The 16,860-nt window shown below is 43.8% G+C and overlaps 1 protein-coding gene across 2 annotated transcripts in view; it reads left to right on the top strand.

Annotated features, from left to right (window-relative positions):
* LOC125335723 (myosin-1B) overlaps positions 1-16,860 on the top strand; it is a 41,897-nt gene that overhangs the window by 5,784 nt on the left and 19,253 nt on the right. The window contains exons 16-39 of one of the 2 annotated variants that reach the window (XM_048323564.1): positions 159-235; positions 827-914; positions 1,009-1,126; positions 1,819-1,942; positions 2,022-2,158; positions 2,260-2,515; positions 3,460-3,702; positions 3,808-3,984; positions 4,070-4,215; positions 4,303-4,393; positions 4,482-4,871; positions 5,024-5,150; positions 5,387-5,505; positions 5,784-5,980; positions 6,356-6,539; positions 6,626-6,791; positions 6,965-7,089; positions 7,279-7,587; positions 7,734-7,937; positions 8,587-8,712; positions 8,810-8,980; positions 9,068-9,172; positions 9,315-9,410; positions 9,913-10,185. The exons of the other annotated variant lie outside the window; for it this stretch is intronic. Of the exons in view, the coding sequence (XP_048179521.1) occupies positions 159-235; positions 827-914; positions 1,009-1,126; positions 1,819-1,942; positions 2,022-2,158; positions 2,260-2,515; positions 3,460-3,702; positions 3,808-3,984; positions 4,070-4,215; positions 4,303-4,393; positions 4,482-4,871; positions 5,024-5,150; positions 5,387-5,505; positions 5,784-5,980; positions 6,356-6,539; positions 6,626-6,791; positions 6,965-7,089; positions 7,279-7,587; positions 7,734-7,937; positions 8,587-8,712; positions 8,810-8,980; positions 9,068-9,172; positions 9,315-9,410; positions 9,913-10,065 (3,929 nt within the window). The 3' untranslated portion in view covers positions 10,066-10,185. Of the gene's footprint in view, positions 1-158; positions 236-826; positions 915-1,008; positions 1,127-1,818; positions 1,943-2,021; positions 2,159-2,259; positions 2,516-3,459; positions 3,703-3,807; positions 3,985-4,069; positions 4,216-4,302; positions 4,394-4,481; positions 4,872-5,023; positions 5,151-5,386; positions 5,506-5,783; positions 5,981-6,355; positions 6,540-6,625; positions 6,792-6,964; positions 7,090-7,278; positions 7,588-7,733; positions 7,938-8,586; positions 8,713-8,809; positions 8,981-9,067; positions 9,173-9,314; positions 9,411-9,912; positions 10,186-16,860 lie in introns of those variants that run through there. 2 annotated transcript variants of the gene reach the window in all.

The raw sequence follows: 16,860 nt of genomic DNA, 5'->3' as shown, positions 1-16,860 counted from the left end.
TTTCCATGTTTACTTAAAGACTCTACTAGAGCCATGAATATCAGCTATTGTTCTTTTCTATGTTCCATTCTTATAATGACTGGTATATATGAAAAAACTTCGTCTTTACAAGCTGTAAAATCATCTTTTTTTTTCTTTTTTTTTTTGGTTTTCTTCAGAGGCTAGTGGTGGTGGTGGCAAGAAGGGAGGCAAGAAGAAGGGTTCTTCTTTCCAGACTGTCTCAGCTCTTTTCAGGGTGAGTACAGAAGTCATTCTCTCTACTTCTTTCCTGGGTTGTTGAGGTTTTTTTGTTTGTTTTGAGTTCAAGATTGTAAAATCTCACTCTAGCCGCAACAAAAGCCATTTAACTGCAGCTGTTAACGTTTTTCTGTATCAAGAATAATTCCTTGGTTATTCATAAAAGAGCTGACAGCAAGTCTGCTGAGGCCAGCTGAGGAAGATATATCTTGATGTCACCTTTCTTCAAATGCTGGAAAAAGCACTTAGGTCAGGCTACACCCCAAGGTAAAAACTGTAAGAATATGGTTATTACAAAGAAACATATTTTACTCAAAATTATGCTTTTTCTGCCATGAACAACTGGTCACCATACTCCGTAGGTGTTCCGGCTGAGTGGATATATCCCCCAGTCTCGTAAAAACACATTGCAAAGTTTTGTGATTTTCTCTCCTGCTCAAGAGCGAAAGACAGAAGAAAACTCACATTGAGATGGCTATAGTTGGGAATCACAAATCTATTAATGTTTTCCAAGATTTTTCTCAAATCTGGAAGTGTAATTGAGGAGGTACTATTTGTTAATTAAAAATCTTTACTTATGAACCCATAGGAGAATCTGAACAAGCTGATGACCAACCTGCGGAGCACTCACCCCCATTTTGTGCGCTGTATCATCCCCAATGAGACTAAAACACCTGGTAAGAATGGCAAGGAGAGATAAAAAGTAGTGTGATGCAGCCATTACTCTCTCTGTTTTATCATGAATTATCAAATAATTGACTTATTGCTTAGGTGCCATGGAGCATGAACTGGTGCTACACCAGCTGCGCTGTAACGGCGTGCTGGAAGGGATCAGGATTTGCAGGAAGGGATTCCCCAGCAGAATCCTCTATGCTGATTTCAAACAGAGGTCAGTTTCCTTTCTGATTTCCATTCTGTCTTTCATGCAGACATTTTACATCTTAACTATTTTAACACTTGGGGACGTTTTTTACGCCGGCTCTTTCTGATTATAACTGGAAGAAAAGGGAATGTTGGGGTGCATAACAAAAGGCAACATATACAGCAAGCAAAAGAAAAATTGCTGAGAAATGAAGAGTGTCAGGTGTCCTCACTGACTGCTGGAGCATCTGAGTATGGAGGCACAGTAGAGCTGCAGAAGCCAGTGATTACAATACTAATAAATGCAGTTTGGGATTGGTGCAGCAGGTTCTCAGGTAAAAATTACAAGCTAAGAGTTCCTTGGCCATTGCATGAGCTTCAAGTTTCAGGGGAAGAGGCTTTTCTCCTATACAGAGACTATAGGAGAGTGGCGATGTTCCTCTCAAGCAATTTTTTACAGCATAGTTTAAGTAAAAGGATTTGGGTTGAACTGACTGGAGATCAGTGTCCTCTTCATCGTGACTGGTCCCCTAGAGACCGGAAGAGTTTCCTTAAATTTGTTAGCAGGTTAAGACTTCATCAGAAGGCTATCTCTAAACAGGGGATGAAATTTCAACTTCCTCCACCTGATTCTGCTGCAAACGTTGCTCTTGGTTTCAGTAAACAGAATAATTTCATGACTTGACATTGTCTTCATTCCTATTTCCTCTAATTCCACAGATACAAGGTGCTTAATGCCAGCGCCATCCCCGAGGGACAGTTCATCGATAGCAAGAAGGCTTCTGAGAAGCTCCTTGGCTCAATCGATGTGGACCACACCCAGTACAAATTTGGACACACCAAGGTACAAACCTCTCCATTCACTGAGTCCTTGGGCTTTGCTCTACCTGACAATGATGTGCTGCAACATTCCCTCTCCCAAGGTGTTCTTCAAAGCTGGGCTGCTGGGACTCTTGGAGGAGATGAGGGATGAGAAGCTGGCACAGCTCATCACCCGCACCCAGGCCAGGTGCAGGGGCTTCCTGATGAGGGTGGAGTACCGGAGAATGGTGGAGAGGAGGTACAAATTCCTGTTCTTCAGTTAAAGTCACTCTGCTCATGGGAAAGTGTTGACACTCATCAGACTGTGAATATTCATTGTATGTTTTAATTATGCCTCAGGGAATCCATCTTCTGCATCCAGTACAACATCCGTGCATTCATGAATGTCAAACACTGGCCATGGATGAAGCTGTTCTTCAAGATCAAGCCCTTGCTGAAGAGTGCAGAGTCTGAGAAGGAGATGGCCAACATGAAAGAAGAGTTTGAGAAAACCAAGGAAGAGCTTTCAAAGTCTGAGGCAAAGCGGAAGGAGCTGGAGGAGAAAATGGCATCTCTAATGCAGGAAAAAAATGACCTGCAGCTCCAAGTGCAGGCTGTAAGTATCATTAGTGTATTTCTTCCAGGTGCTCTTACAGCACATAACTCTCATGTCACACAATAAATTGTCTGAGAAATTATTTTAATATGAATAATGGAAGGTATAATTCAGACCACTCAGTGTCAACATTATAACATGAGGTTCGAGCTTGGGAATGAGTTTTGAAGCATGTATGCCCATAGCTCTGTTTCTCCATGCTCACAATATAACATCCAGTGTAGTCACTGGAGATTTAATATTTACAGTTAACTGAGTCTGTAGAACAATTCATTCAACAACTTACTCTGGTTTCAATCAGTTGCCCAAATAAAAATCGTCTATGCCATTTTATATGACACATGTTATGTCACCTGTCTTTCTGTAACCACCATTCTGGGAAAACACAAACCCTCTGCATTCTGTCACAGCCCTATATGTGCCTCCTAAATCCATTGGGAGACCAAAGGACTGGTTAATATTTAAACATTACCTTGTATATTTAGATATTTGCTTCACAGATTCAGAATAAAGTCCGGTTCAAATTGAAATCTCTAACGGCATCTAGATTATATACAATTTATCTGATGGAAAGAAATTTAATTCAAAGTCAGTCTTGCCAAGAAAATCTTATACAAACATAAAGAAAAAAAAATATCTACCCAATTATATACAGAACTTAACTTTCAGAGAAAGTAATCAAAACTCTTGAGCATAAAAGTATTACTGGATATTATCATCTTATCTATAAGAAAACCAAGAGGGAATACTTGATGAGAGTAAAAAATATTACATAGAATAAAAACCTACTCTGATTTAAAAGAGACTGTGAAAAAAAATCACTTCCTAAAAGAAAACAAAATAGAATAATTGCATGTTTCTTTTCCTCAGTGGGAAATACAATTTCTCTATTCAGCTTTTGCGAGCAGTTGTGATTAGCAAACAAAACTACGTTTCTCTAATAGGAAGCCGATGCCTTGGCTGATGCTGAGGAAAGGTGTGACCAGCTCATCAAAACCAAAATCCAGCTGGAAGCCAAAGTCAAGGAGGTGACTGAAAGGGCTGAGGATGAAGAGGAAATTAATGCTGAGCTGACAGCCAAGAAGAGGAAACTGGAGGATGAATGTTCAGAGCTGAAGAAAGATATTGATGACCTTGAGCTAACACTGGCCAAGGTGGAGAAGGAAAAACACGCCACCGAAAACAAGGTATGAGGTAGAACCTGTCACTCGCACTCCAGAAAAGAGCCCTGTGCTATTACAGGACTTCTATATCTACTTCCTTTATTTACACTTCCTCCCTTCTTCTCAAAGGTGAAAAACCTGACGGAGGAGATGGCAGCCCTGGATGAGACTATTGTGAAGCTGACAAAAGAGAAGAAAGCCCTCCAAGAGGCCCATCAGCAAACGCTGGATGACCTGCAGGCAGAAGAAGACAAAGTCAATACACTGACCAAGGCCAAGACCAAGCTGGAGCAGCAAGTGGACGATGTAAGCACACAGATGTAGAGCAGGAACAGCACAGGTATGGAGTCTGACCTGGCTGGGAGAGCACTGATGGTCTTGTTGTGTTTAGCTGGAAGGGTCCCTGGAGCAAGAGAAGAAACTGCGCATGGACCTGGAGAGAGCTAAGAGGAAACTGGAAGGAGACCTGAAGCTGGCCCAGGACAGCATCATGGATTTGGAGAATGATAAGCAGCAGCTGGAGGAGAAACTGAAGAAGTAAGTGTGGCTGTGGGACACCTGAGTGCTGGGCTGGAGCACTTGTGTTTTTTCTTTGAGCTCTAACACGGTTCACTTTGCCCAAAGGAAAGACTTTGAAATCAGCCAGATCCAGAGCAAAACTGAGGATGAACAAGCCCTGGGCATGCAATTTCAGAAGAAGATCAAGGAGCTGCAGGCAAGTCTCTGTTCCTTCCCCTCCCTTGCTCAGGCTCAGCTCAGGCAGGAGGAGGGCACGGGTGTGAAGGGTCCCTGCTGTTCTCCAGGCCCGTATTGAGGAGCTGGAGGAGGAGATTGAGGCAGAGAGAACCTCTCGCGCTAAAGCAGAGAAGCATCGGGCTGACCTGTCGAGGGAGCTGGAGGAGATCAGCGAGCGCCTGGAAGAAGCAGGAGGGGCGACAGCAGCTCAGATTGAGATGAACAAGAAGCGCGAGGCAGAATTCCAGAAGATGCGGCGTGACCTGGAAGAGGCCACGCTGCAGCACGAAGCCACGGCTGCCGCCCTGCGCAAGAAGCACGCGGACAGCACCGCTGAGCTGGGGGAGCAGATCGACAACCTGCAACGCGTGAAGCAGAAGCTGGAGAAGGAGAAGAGTGAGCTGAAGATGGAGATTGATGACTTGGCCAGCAACATGGAGTCTGTCTCCAAGGCCAAGGTATGCAGATGCAGGAGAACATGCTCACAGGGCCAAGGTGTGGCACAAAAGCTGCCTCTTCCAGACACATTCCCACAAACAAAATCCCCACTGTGACAATCAGGCAGAGTGCACTCCATCATCTCTTCTCCCTTCCTGTGTCTGTTCTCTAGGCCAACCTGGAGAAGATGTGCCGCACCCTGGAAGATCAGCTGAGTGAGATTAAAACAAAGGAGGAGCAGAATCAGCGCATGATCAACGACCTCAATACGCAAAGAGCTCGCCTGCAGACAGAGTCAGGTGAGACACACACATCTACCTGTGCAGATCAAAAATGTCTCAGAGTTAATGCAAAAATCATTCTTCTGGGTACGTGGTCTGTCCAACACACTTTGTGTCACATCTACTGTGAAGTCCTTGAAATGGGTTCATAAATTTCAGCATGGACTGTGAACTATCTGGTTTTATATCTCCAAATGTTTGCAGTGTCACCATCAATGGCATTAAAACTGTTGTGTATCTGCAAATTTTCTCAGGTGAATATTCACGCCAGGTGGAGGAGAAGGATGCTTTGATTTCTCAGCTGTCAAGGGGCAAACAGGCTTTCACCCAACAGATTGAGGAACTCAAGAGGCATCTGGAGGAAGAGATAAAGGTGATTCCTCCTATCAGAGGTGCTTCAGACACTTATGTGACTACTGAACCACCATGATGAGACAGGGAAAAAAAATCACTCCTGAAATTCCGTGCAAGTCTTATCATGCTAACTTTTACCTAGAGTTTATCCACCATTTCTTTTGTCAGTCCCAGCTTTTTCCTCGTGGAATGTATGGTTGTCTATTTGCATAGAAGCATAATCCAGTGTCCAATTAATATTCAGTCAGATTTCCTGCAATACCTCTTTTCCATGACCCAATACTCTTGTTGCTGCAGGCCAAGAACGCCCTGGCCCACGCCCTGCAGTCCGCTCGCCATGACTGTGACTTGCTCCGGGAACAATATGAGGAGGAGCAGGAGGCCAAGGGGGAGCTGCAGCGCGCCATGTCCAAGGCCAACAGCGAAGTGGCCCAGTGGAGGACCAAATACGAGACGGACGCGATTCAGCGCACGGAGGAGCTCGAGGAGGCCAAGTATGTAGAGAACAACAGGAAGGGTGGCAGAGACTAAGAATGGAAATTTGAGGAGAACCCTGTGACATTGTCAGGAAGAAGTCAGTGTCCTCCTTTGGGTGGGGTCATAAAGAGACAAAATACGACAGAAAGCAGGTACGCATTGGGGAAAAGCGGAAAGGTCCAGAAGAGCAGAGAGATGCGAGCAGAGAGGGAACTGCAGCTGGAATGCTCCGGAATTCAGACATGGAAGTAGACTGGCTGTCTGGGAGAAGTCTTGCACTTCTCTGTGAATGAGGGTCACACACTACCAAAAGGCTAAGTTTGCTCTTCTGAAAAACATGCTGCTTCACACCACAGGCTCCCATTTGCTTACTTATGCTTACCACTTTACAGGAAGAAGCTGGCACAGCGCCTGCAGGATGCAGAGGAACATGTTGAGGCTGTCAATGCCAAATGTGCCTCCCTGGAAAAGACAAAGCAGAGGCTGCAGAATGAAGTGGAGGACCTGATGATTGATGTGGAGAGATCCAATGCTGCCTGCGCTGCTCTGGATAAGAAGCAGAAGAACTTTGACAAGGTCTTTTGGCCTCCAGCACCAGGACTCCTGGCCAGAGCATTCCCCCATGACTGCCACATCCCTACTCACACCCCGTTTCTCTTCAGATCCTGGCAGAATGGAAGCAGAAGTATGAGGAAACGCAGGCTGAGCTGGAGGCCTCGCAGAAGGAGTCGCGCTCTCTGAGCACGGAGCTGTTCAAGATGAAGAATGCCTATGAGGAGTCCTTGGACCACCTGGAAACAATGAAGCGGGAGAACAAGAACCTGCAGCGTAAGTCCCTGGCCCTCTGCTCCTCACTGGGCTTTCTCACAAGCTTGTCTATCTGCCACACTTAACGGGTCTGGGCCTGCAGGGATAAGAACGTGCCTGGCACCTTCATGCACCAGAGCCTTTCGCCATTCAGCTCTGTGTCTGACCATGCCGCTTTTCACCCTTCCTTGCAGAGGAGATTTCCGACCTCACGGAGCAGATTGCTGAGGGAGGAAAGGCAATTCATGAGCTGGAGAAAGTCAAGAAGCAGATTGAGCAGGAGAAATCTGAAATCCAGGCTGCTCTGGAGGAGGCTGAGGTATGTGGCCATAATCAGTGGTGTCTGCAGTAAATAAATGAGGAAATAGGCCTCAAAAGGCCCTATGTGTTCCCCTGTGTTCTGGCTGGGGAATGCAGAGAGCTGAGATCTCTGGAAATATTTTGTAATTCCCTAGAATGCAAGGAGAGGGTTTATCAATGTTATCAATGTTTGTGTCCACTTGCCCAGGCCTCCCTGGAACATGAAGAGGGGAAGATCCTGCGCCTGCAGCTTGAGCTCAACCAAGTGAAGTCTGAGATTGACAGGAAGATAGCAGAGAAAGATGAGGAGATTGACCAGATGAAGAGAAACCACCTCAGAATTGTGGACTCCATGCAGAGCACGCTGGATGCTGAGATCAGGAGCAGGAATGAAGCCCTGAGGCTGAAGAAGAAGATGGAGGGAGACCTGAATGAAATGGAGATCCAGCTGAGCCATGCCAACCGCCAGGCTGCAGAGGCCCAAAGGAACCTGAGAAATACACAGGGAGTGCTCAAGGTATGGCACAATAAAGATGTGCTGATTTCTGACGCAGCTAAAATTTCTCCTGTGTTTTAATTCTTTCAGTTCTATATTGATTGGAAAATAGGAAGTAGAAAAATAGAAAATGCACTCCTCCCGGTCTGTCTTATCTCTCTTTCCAGGACACTCAGATCCATCTGGATGATGCTCTCAGGTCACAGGAGGACCTGAAGGAGCAGGTGGCCATGGTGGAGCGCAGGGCAAACCTGCTGCAGGCTGAAGTTGAGGAGCTGCGGGCAGCCCTGGAGCAGACGGAGCGGTCGAGGAAATTGGCTGAGCAGGAGCTTCTGGATGCCACTGAACGTGCACAGCTCCTCCATACCCAGGTAAGTCTATAATCATAGTTAGTATTTATACTATTGCTCCATTCATGTAAATGAACTGAAGACTGGCTGAACTGTAACAGTATTCTGTTAAATGTAGTGGCTTTCACAGTAAATAAGAAGTAATAGGTGATAGATAATATTAAGACTGTCTTTTCAGATGTAGATAAAATATGAATTTCACTAGACTACAGATACCTCAATATTAATAAATTCAAAGAAGTGCGTGAGGTTCTTACTCTTCTACTTGAGTTCAACACCTTTCACATTTCCATTTGAGACTTAAAGGCAAATGTAGGCTGACCATGAACAAAACAGGACCACACTAACTGTCCCGAATGTAATTTAACAACGTGATTATAAGTATTCTATAGAACCATCTCAATGTTTTATGCTCACAAAATGGTAAGGAAAGTATTTTTTTTCATTTTTCAGTCTAAATTCCTTCTTTGTTTGCTGAAAAACTGAGAAAAGACTTCATGGATTATGCTTGTGAAATACCAAAACACATCATACCTGAGAAATTAACAGCTACCATAGTAATTCTCTTAAAATCTGATGGCATAATCTATATTAAAAAAACCACTTATGCTGTACTTGATATGACACTGCAAGCTAACAAAAACACAATCATGTTTATGCATTTCAACAGAACACGAGCTTGATCAACACCAAGAAGAAGCTGGAAACAGACATTTCCCAGATCCAGAGTGAAATGGAGGATACCATCCAGGAAGCCTGCAATGCTGAGGAGAAGGCCAAGAAGGCCATCACAGATGTGAGTTGGACATTCCTGGCATTGCTGATGGTGAATGTCCTGTCCCCCAAATATCTGCAGCCCCAAAATGGCTTTGCCCCTTTGCTCCCCTGATCAGGCAGCCATGATGGCAGAAGAGCTGAAGAAGGAGCAGGACACCAGTGCCCACCTGGAGAGGATGAAGAAGAACCTGGACCAGACGGTGAAGGACCTGCAGCACCGTCTGGAAGAGGCCGAGCAGCTGGCACTGAAGGGAGGGAAGAAGCAGATCCAGAAGCTGGAGGCCAGGGTGTGTAGGGCTGGGGTTGTGGGTGAGTGAGGCTGTCCTTGGAGAGACATTGCCAGGGAAGCTGCAGGGATGGGCTTGTCCTTGCAGGTGCGGGAGCTGGAAGGGGAGGTTGATGCTGAGCAGAAGCGCAGCGCTGAAGCCGTGAAGGGTGTGCGCAAGTACGAGCGGAGGGTGAAGGAACTGACCTACCAGGTAAGGCAGGAGGTCTCCTGCTCTGACAGGGTTTGCTCACAGCAAGCCACATTTTGCACACACCATCGCCAAGGGCAATTGTTAATCCTGTGTGACGTAGCACCAAGAATTGACTCTCTTTCCTCTTTGCCAACCACTTTAGTCTGAAGAAGACAGGAAGAATGTCCTCAGGCTGCAGGATCTGGTGGACAAGCTGCAAATGAAAGTGAAATCCTACAAGAGACAAGCCGAGGAGGCTGTAAGTACCAGTTTGTTCAAACCAGACTTTCTTCTGGTGGAGGTAGAATTCTGTATTGATGTTTTCCTTTGTACAGCTTTTTGAAACCTTAACTGTTTTGATGCAACATGATGATATTTTGATACAGTGGGGAATGTGAGAGTAAGACTTGCTGGGCTTGGGAGGAACTATACTTCCTGAACCCTATTTGTTTTGCTGTAGCTCATTTCTCACTCTATCTCTTCCTTTATACCTTGCCCTGGATGTCAGAAGCCGCTGTCAGTCTGTGTATTCAGGACTATGACATGAACTCTGCCCAGACCATGCTGTGTATAATGTCTTTTTGACATTCCAATATTCTTTTCTCTTCTGACACACATAACATCCCGAACACCTTCTCATCTTGGTTTTGAATCTGTTCTGCTAGCCTAGTTGTGGCATTTGAATTTTTGTTTGCCCAGTTTTCAGGCAATAAATGCCCGCACACTGCCTGTTGTGTTCACAACTCCCTCTCCCCACATAGGAGGAGCTGTCCAATGTCAACCTGTCCAAGTTCCGCAAGATCCAGCACGAGCTGGAGGAAGCCGAGGAGCGGGCTGACATTGCAGAGTCACAGGTCAACAAGCTCCGAGTGAAGAGCCGGGAGATTCATAAGAAGATAGGAGAGGAAGAATGAAGTTCCCAAGGCTAAAAAGTGACATGAGGCATGCATAAAATGTAAACCTCTGTGTTGCTTTCTTCAGTAATTATCATTTATGTCTAGCTAATAAAGAGAGTAGAGATCTTCGCATATGAACAGTGACTAGCATGCTTTATTTATATATTTATTTATTCTAGCATTCATGACTTTTGAAGTACATGTACAAAGTTCATCTTCACATTTAAAAGTATATCAAACATCATAGCAGTTTTACATTTGCATTTTAAAAAATCCGTAAAGAACGGTAACAATTATATGGATTTATTGTTCCTCTTGCAATGAGAAGTATGCATTCCTTTGATGGCCTAAGACTTAATTCTTTCAATTTTTTTTGGTCAGTTCTTAGGAAAAAGAAAGGAATAAAATAATAGGAATAAAGATTCCTGAAGCATTTAGTGTATACACACACACACACACATACACATATATATATGTAAATATGTATCTAACTACACAAATACAATTTTTATTAATTGAAAAATGTTCCTTATTTGGTTAAGATTAAAAGTATGGGAAACTCAAATTTCATTTCAAGCATTGACAAGCAGTCAAACCAACATGGTGAGGAAGTGGCATGAAGAGATATCCTCACTCCCTTTCTCTGAGGTAATTTTGTTTCATGCACAGCCCAAAATTATATCCATTCACATGTAGGATGAGTGAGAAGAATCCACATTTAAAAGACTATGGAAGAAAGAATAGCTAAGACTGAGGACTCTATTTATCATTTCAGTCAAACCTTCCACTGCCTTTCTAGGTTCAACCCTTCTGCTCTGTGCACAACCTGACCCTCCTGTCTGTTTATTGTCATTCTCAACATACTGGGCCTGTTCATTTTCCTAAGAACAGATTATTAGCCCACAATATTGTATTTTGCATTAAGCTGAACTAGACATTCAACATTTACATGTTGATTGGAAATGTGATGGTAAAGTACAACATTAGCTGGATACGGTCATCTAATTACACATCACACTTTACAGATGGGTAAGCAAATTAGATGGTTTGGGAATACATTCAATGTGTCTAAGAGCCTGGTAAATTAGCAGCAAAGATGGATAGGTTCTCTTGTTACTGATAAACTTGTTTTTGCCAAGACACAGAGTGGAATACTGACTTGATTGGTATTTTGTGTAAAGCTTTAGCAGCTCCCTCGAACTTGCTGTTCATTTAAAGCAAGTCCTAAACATCTTTGACCATCCCACTAGAACTGTCAGTCCCTAGCTGACCTTCCTATGTCCCTTTTGAATATCTTTCCTAATCCTTCAGCCAGTCTACAAGTGCTGTAAAACCACTGCTTTAAAATGATAGACATTCTTAATAAAATATAAAAATAACATTTGATCAGCAGAAGACAGCTGGATCTGGGAAGGGACACTACTCCATCCATTTCAGAAACGATAGCTCAGGATCCATCATAGCTGAGCATCTCTGGAATTTTGGTGCTCCCTTGAACTCTGTATGAGCAGGACCTCTCTTCCCTGTGACTGGTGATGTCAAACACAGCCCAGCTGCATGGCCCATCACAGAGTGCTTCTAAATGCCCTGCTTTTCTAAGGGCTCATCAGAGACCTCCATTAACACATCGCTGGTTTTGTACCAGATGCATTTCAGAAAGGGTGGCAGGGTGAAAGACGGAACTGCACTTGAGCTGAGCACGAAACAGCTCTTTTCTGCTCTTCTAGCACATTGCATTTCTCCTCCATCCATAGGTTTTTTGCTGTGCCAGAACCCTAGTGTGGACAGATCCTGGCTGGAGATGGGGCACCATGACACTCCTGCCCACCACAAAGGCCACAATACAGGTGGAAATGCTCCTGGAGCCATCTTCAGGAGCTGCAGTAACCGAAGGGCCCCTCTGCCAACGAGGCAGAAGAAGGAGAACTTTGTTCTGCTAATGCTAACACATTTTTATTTCCCCATTTAGTTGCTTACCTACATCCAGCTCGTCTACTGCAAAAGCAGGGCATGGGAGGGGAGGTGTGGGAGGAGAAAGCTGGTCAGTCACAGCAGGAGAGATGGGAGGCCTCCGCCAGGGCCTTGAACCACCCTCTCCCGTGCCATTGGGCCCTGCCAGAGGCAGTACAGGAAGACACGCCTGTAAATACCAGCCGTGAGCTGGTTTATCCATCTTTCTGGGAATTTCAACAGTTCCCTTTCTCTTCTCACTACTTTTTCAGCCTCAGTCACCCCATGCTTTGCTCTGACGTCTCCCAGCCAGCACCTTGCTGAGCTCTGGCTGGGCGTCCTCACCCGTGGCACATCTGCCACAGGCCCAGGCAGGCTGAGGGCCCCGCCAGCGTCAGGGCTGCAGGGGCAGCAGGGCTGCTGGCCACACTGCTGGACACCCACACACTGTCCACACTGCAGCCCCTCCTCTAGGGTATTCTGCTTGGATGTGGTGCCCATCCAGAGTGGCTGCAACCTCTTTGTCCGGGCCCAAGGATGAGGGAGGGGAGAAGGGGGAGAGCCTGTCAGGCAATGAAGAAAAATATTGTGGCACGATGCTTATTGAGTCCTTTCCTCTACTGGTGAAGCACTGATGATGGCAGATCGCAAAGTATCAGGGAATCAATAGAGACCCAGACAACTTCTAGAATATAGCTAAGATGGGAAATAATTTCTTTTGTTCTCTGTATGCTTTTTTTTCCAGGAATGTATCCTAAGTTAGTCTTCGTGCCCTTTCAGGTTGCAGTATTTGTTTAGTGAACATCCACAATCAGTTGCAATTGCTTTCCAGCTGGTATTTATCAGGGATTAAAGTTTATCATTGTTGGCTTCTTGGAAAGCTGCCTTGTTAGCCCAAACTGAACACACTGTAAAGGTAAAATATGAAGAGGTTATAAGAAAAAGGAGAAATTTTTATTGGCATAGTTTTTGCCATTATGCTCAAAAAGCAAAATTTGCCCTTAAATATTTTCCTTTTGAAGAAGCCACTGCCTTTTAACAGGCCTGAGAGCTGGCTGAAGAGGCTGCTCAAGGTTCCCTCTTCACTGCAGCCTTGCTGGAAGGATTTATAGATTCCTCTGCTCAGACAACTGCTGTCTCCCCTTTCTCAAGCAGCAATACAGCAATTTTAGCTTCAGTAACTGTTGCCAGTGTGAGCACGCTCAGAACGAATGAAGAGGCAAAATCAGCAGGAACTGGACACAAGGAAGGACAAATTTCAGTGAAGGATAGAGGCTCAGTACTGGGTTTGGGTTTGTTACATGTGTGGGGGAGCTTCAGTTCCAAACTCAAATATCTGCTTTTAGTCATCTTCATGCCCAAGTGAATCTGTAGTGAGTGAGCTGAATGTCTGAGCTGCCATTGTAGACAACACTACTAGAGCCAAGCATATGTTTCAGCTCAGTCTAAGGCAGACAACTACATTGGGACAACTGAGTCATTTTCTAGTTCCTATGAGCTCAAGCTCCCACACTGGTAGGATATCGACTAGGAATACAAAGGTGAATAAAGGAAAGGAAAAATAGAAGTGAAATCAGATCAAGCAGTATGTTACAGGTTGTGGAAGTTTTCAATTTCATGTAATTTTGAAAAATCCCTTGAAAAACTACTTCCTTTTGAGTCTTCAAACCTTTTTGGATTATTCTTTATCTATTTGAAAAAATCTTGCAAATCAAGGTTTTTAGGTGGCTATCAGCTTTATGCCAGTATTATGTATGACTTTGGGAAAACCATAAGTTTTTCTTTCCTTTTTTTCTTTGCAGCCAGTTTTAATCCAGGTCAAAAACTGCATGCACCAGCAAAATAACACCACATATAGAGTCCTTGAAATACCTGAAACTAACCCTGAGTTCTCACACAATATAATTGCATTAAAGACATGAAAGAAATGCTGCTTTATATTCTGATGAGGGTTTAGCTGTTACGGCTTAAGCATAGGCCTCAGTTTTATCTTCAGTGAGAATTTTCTCCAAACATGAAATTGATGTCTGTCAATCTCCTTCCCACACCCAGGATTACAGTGCCATCACAGAGATGCAGTCAGCTGAGAGAAGAGGAGGAAGGAATTACCTCACTTTCTTATCCAGACCTCTGAGTAGGAGATGCTAAGAGAGGGAGGAGCACAACTGGTGCTGTAATTTGGAAAGCAGTACACTGTGGGACCAGGTGAAGCTGCTGAGATGTGACACTTCAGATTTCCTTGTTTGTGTTAGGAACTGTAGTTTGGAAAGTGAAGACCAATGCATGAAAAAAACCAAAAAACCCAAAAGCACAAACAAAAAAAACCCCAACAAACCAACCAACCAAAAACACCACACTGAAAAAAACACCAACCCAAAACCAACCAACCAAAACCCCCAACAAATCCAGGTCTGTTGCATGGGGAGAAAATTGCTTCTCAGTAAAGCGAATGGTTCCACTGCTCTCTTTACCGCTCTGATCCTTGTGAATACAGAACATGTGTCCCCTCCTTAATCTGGGTGGGGAATATCCCAGAGATCAGAACAGTAGATTGCCTTTTTACACAAACTATCATGAGGTTCAGATCCCTCTGAAAATAGTTGCCTATCTTCCAGAGCAGCATAGGGTATGACTGATTCTATTTCAGAGGATGTAAATTTATTAAATCTTTCCTTACACACTTATCCTGCAAAAGTAATGCTGAATGACTACTGTATGTTGAGATGGCACCTATCTCTCCTGACTCCAAAGGGATATATGTCTTAAGTTCAGTACAACTCTTCCACAGCCTTGTTCATATGATCTTTGAAACCCTTCAGCTCCAAAACCAAGAATTTAATTCCTGTGCTTTTCGTCTGGGACTCAATTCAATGACCTCAGGTTCTGAAGCTTTTATCTTCAAGCTAAACTTGTTCTGCTCTTTTATTGCTCCTTGTGTGCACGGTGACTTGCTGTTATCCCGCTGGAATCACATCCCTATTTACTTCACAGAATCACAGAATCAACTAGCTTGGAAAAGACCTTTGAGATCATCGAGTCCAACCTGATCTAACACCGCCTTGTCAACCAGACCATGGCACTGAATGCCACATCCAGTCTTTTCTTAAACACCTCCAGGGACTCCTCTTCTTTATTCACATATCCTTCCTTATCACTACATTCAGACTCGTTCTTCCCCCCTTCAGTTGCTTTGGCTTTGGTCCGTTCTAGAACTTGATCATTCTTACCATCCCCTGGTTCTCACTTCTGCAACTTCTGTTCATTTTCAGATGCTTCTTCCTGCATTGGGATTTTCTTCCTCTAGCAATAACCCTGCTTCTCAGTAGGACCCCTCCTGCTTTTCCACACTGAGGACTCTGAGTGCTTGCAGCAGGCAGGAGCATTTGCCTTCTCTCCATCCCTACATGTTTCCTATGAGACACACTGGCTGTTACTCTTCACTTTTTCTGTGCGAGTCAGCATCTGATGGATTACAGAACCAGTGTAGCCCCTTTCATCTCCTCTAGCACACCCTCCCACTTCCCCCCCTTCTCATGCTTTCTTGTCAAATTATTTATAGGACATTGATTCACAGACCTGTTATGTCTAATTATATCTATTCACTTCTAATATGAATCGCAATTCTGCTAGGAGTTAAGATTGCCAAAAATGTTTTGACCTAAGAAAGAGGAGGTGGTGGCTACATATGCAGATCAGATCCTATAAAAGTACCCTGGGATCTGTGTGTCTTGTCCTTTCTCAGAAATCTCTAAGGTAAGAGTTTCAGGGCTTGGGACTAGGGAGGTGGGGAATGAAGGGAAACTGGCCCTGCATTCCACAAGTTCCAGTGCATTCCTATGGATGCTCATATTCATTCAATGGGGGTCTGCCAGTGTCAGCTGGGATTTTCAGTCTGCTTTCAAACCAACCATATGTTTTCAGTGTATAAATGTTGTCCGGGGTGCAGCAGTAAGAAGTAAGTTACTAATTCTGGTTTTTTTAATACTGTCTGTCTTCCAATCTGCAACTCTTTGTCTCACAGAAGGTAAGATCTTGATTTATTCACTTTTTAGGGAAAGGTAGAGCTGCTTTAAGGCAGGGCTTCTATGCAGGTATGCTGGAAATCCTGGTATTCATTATGTTTATCTCCATTGTATAAATACAGTACTAGAATTGGGCTGAATTGCCAATATTTTTGTCACAAGATTCTTTAAGAATGTGATCTTAAAAGTACTGATCACTGCAGCATTGCCCAGGAATCTCCAGCAGAGACCAGTTCCTGGAGAAACTGTCTTAAGGAAAAAAAGCCAAAATGTCAGAAAGTACTTTCCAATGATTTGGGGTGGTTTTTTGCATTTATCTCAAACATCCAGGGTCACTGGCACTGACTGTGAAGCAACAGAAAAAGAAATATATATTTAAATAATGTTAATATGTTCTTTTTTTCACATGGAAGCTTGAGGAATGTGGTTAGAATTTTGTGTATCAAAATATCAAACTGCTAAAAGCAAGCAATCTGAGTTTTCTTACAGGCTTGTTTCTGCCTCTGAAAATATTGCATAATTGTGAGAAAATTATATAAGCAAATATTTGTAATCTGAATAAAGATTTTTGGTGCTTTTGGGAACTGAATGAAGGATGATATCTACTTGGATAACTGGAAAAAGAGAGATGGAACTGCAACTAAATTCAGTTTTAAATATTTACACCCAGGAAAGTAAACTCTTCACATTTACTTTCTACATTAATTTATATTAATTTTGTCAGATATTATCACTAGGATATATCCCTCAAAATTATAAAATGTCAACAAGCAATCATGTAAGGAATGTAACCAGCATGCTTTGAATCAGTGAAGGAGAGTTAGCATAGCATTGATTTCAG

Source organism: Corvus hawaiiensis, chromosome 19 (genome assembly GCF_020740725.1).
Source record: "Corvus hawaiiensis isolate bCorHaw1 chromosome 19, bCorHaw1.pri.cur, whole genome shotgun sequence".
NCBI classification, from domain to species: domain Eukaryota; kingdom Metazoa; phylum Chordata; class Aves; order Passeriformes; family Corvidae; genus Corvus; species Corvus hawaiiensis.
This window is presented reverse-complemented; position numbering and strand designations above follow the sequence as displayed.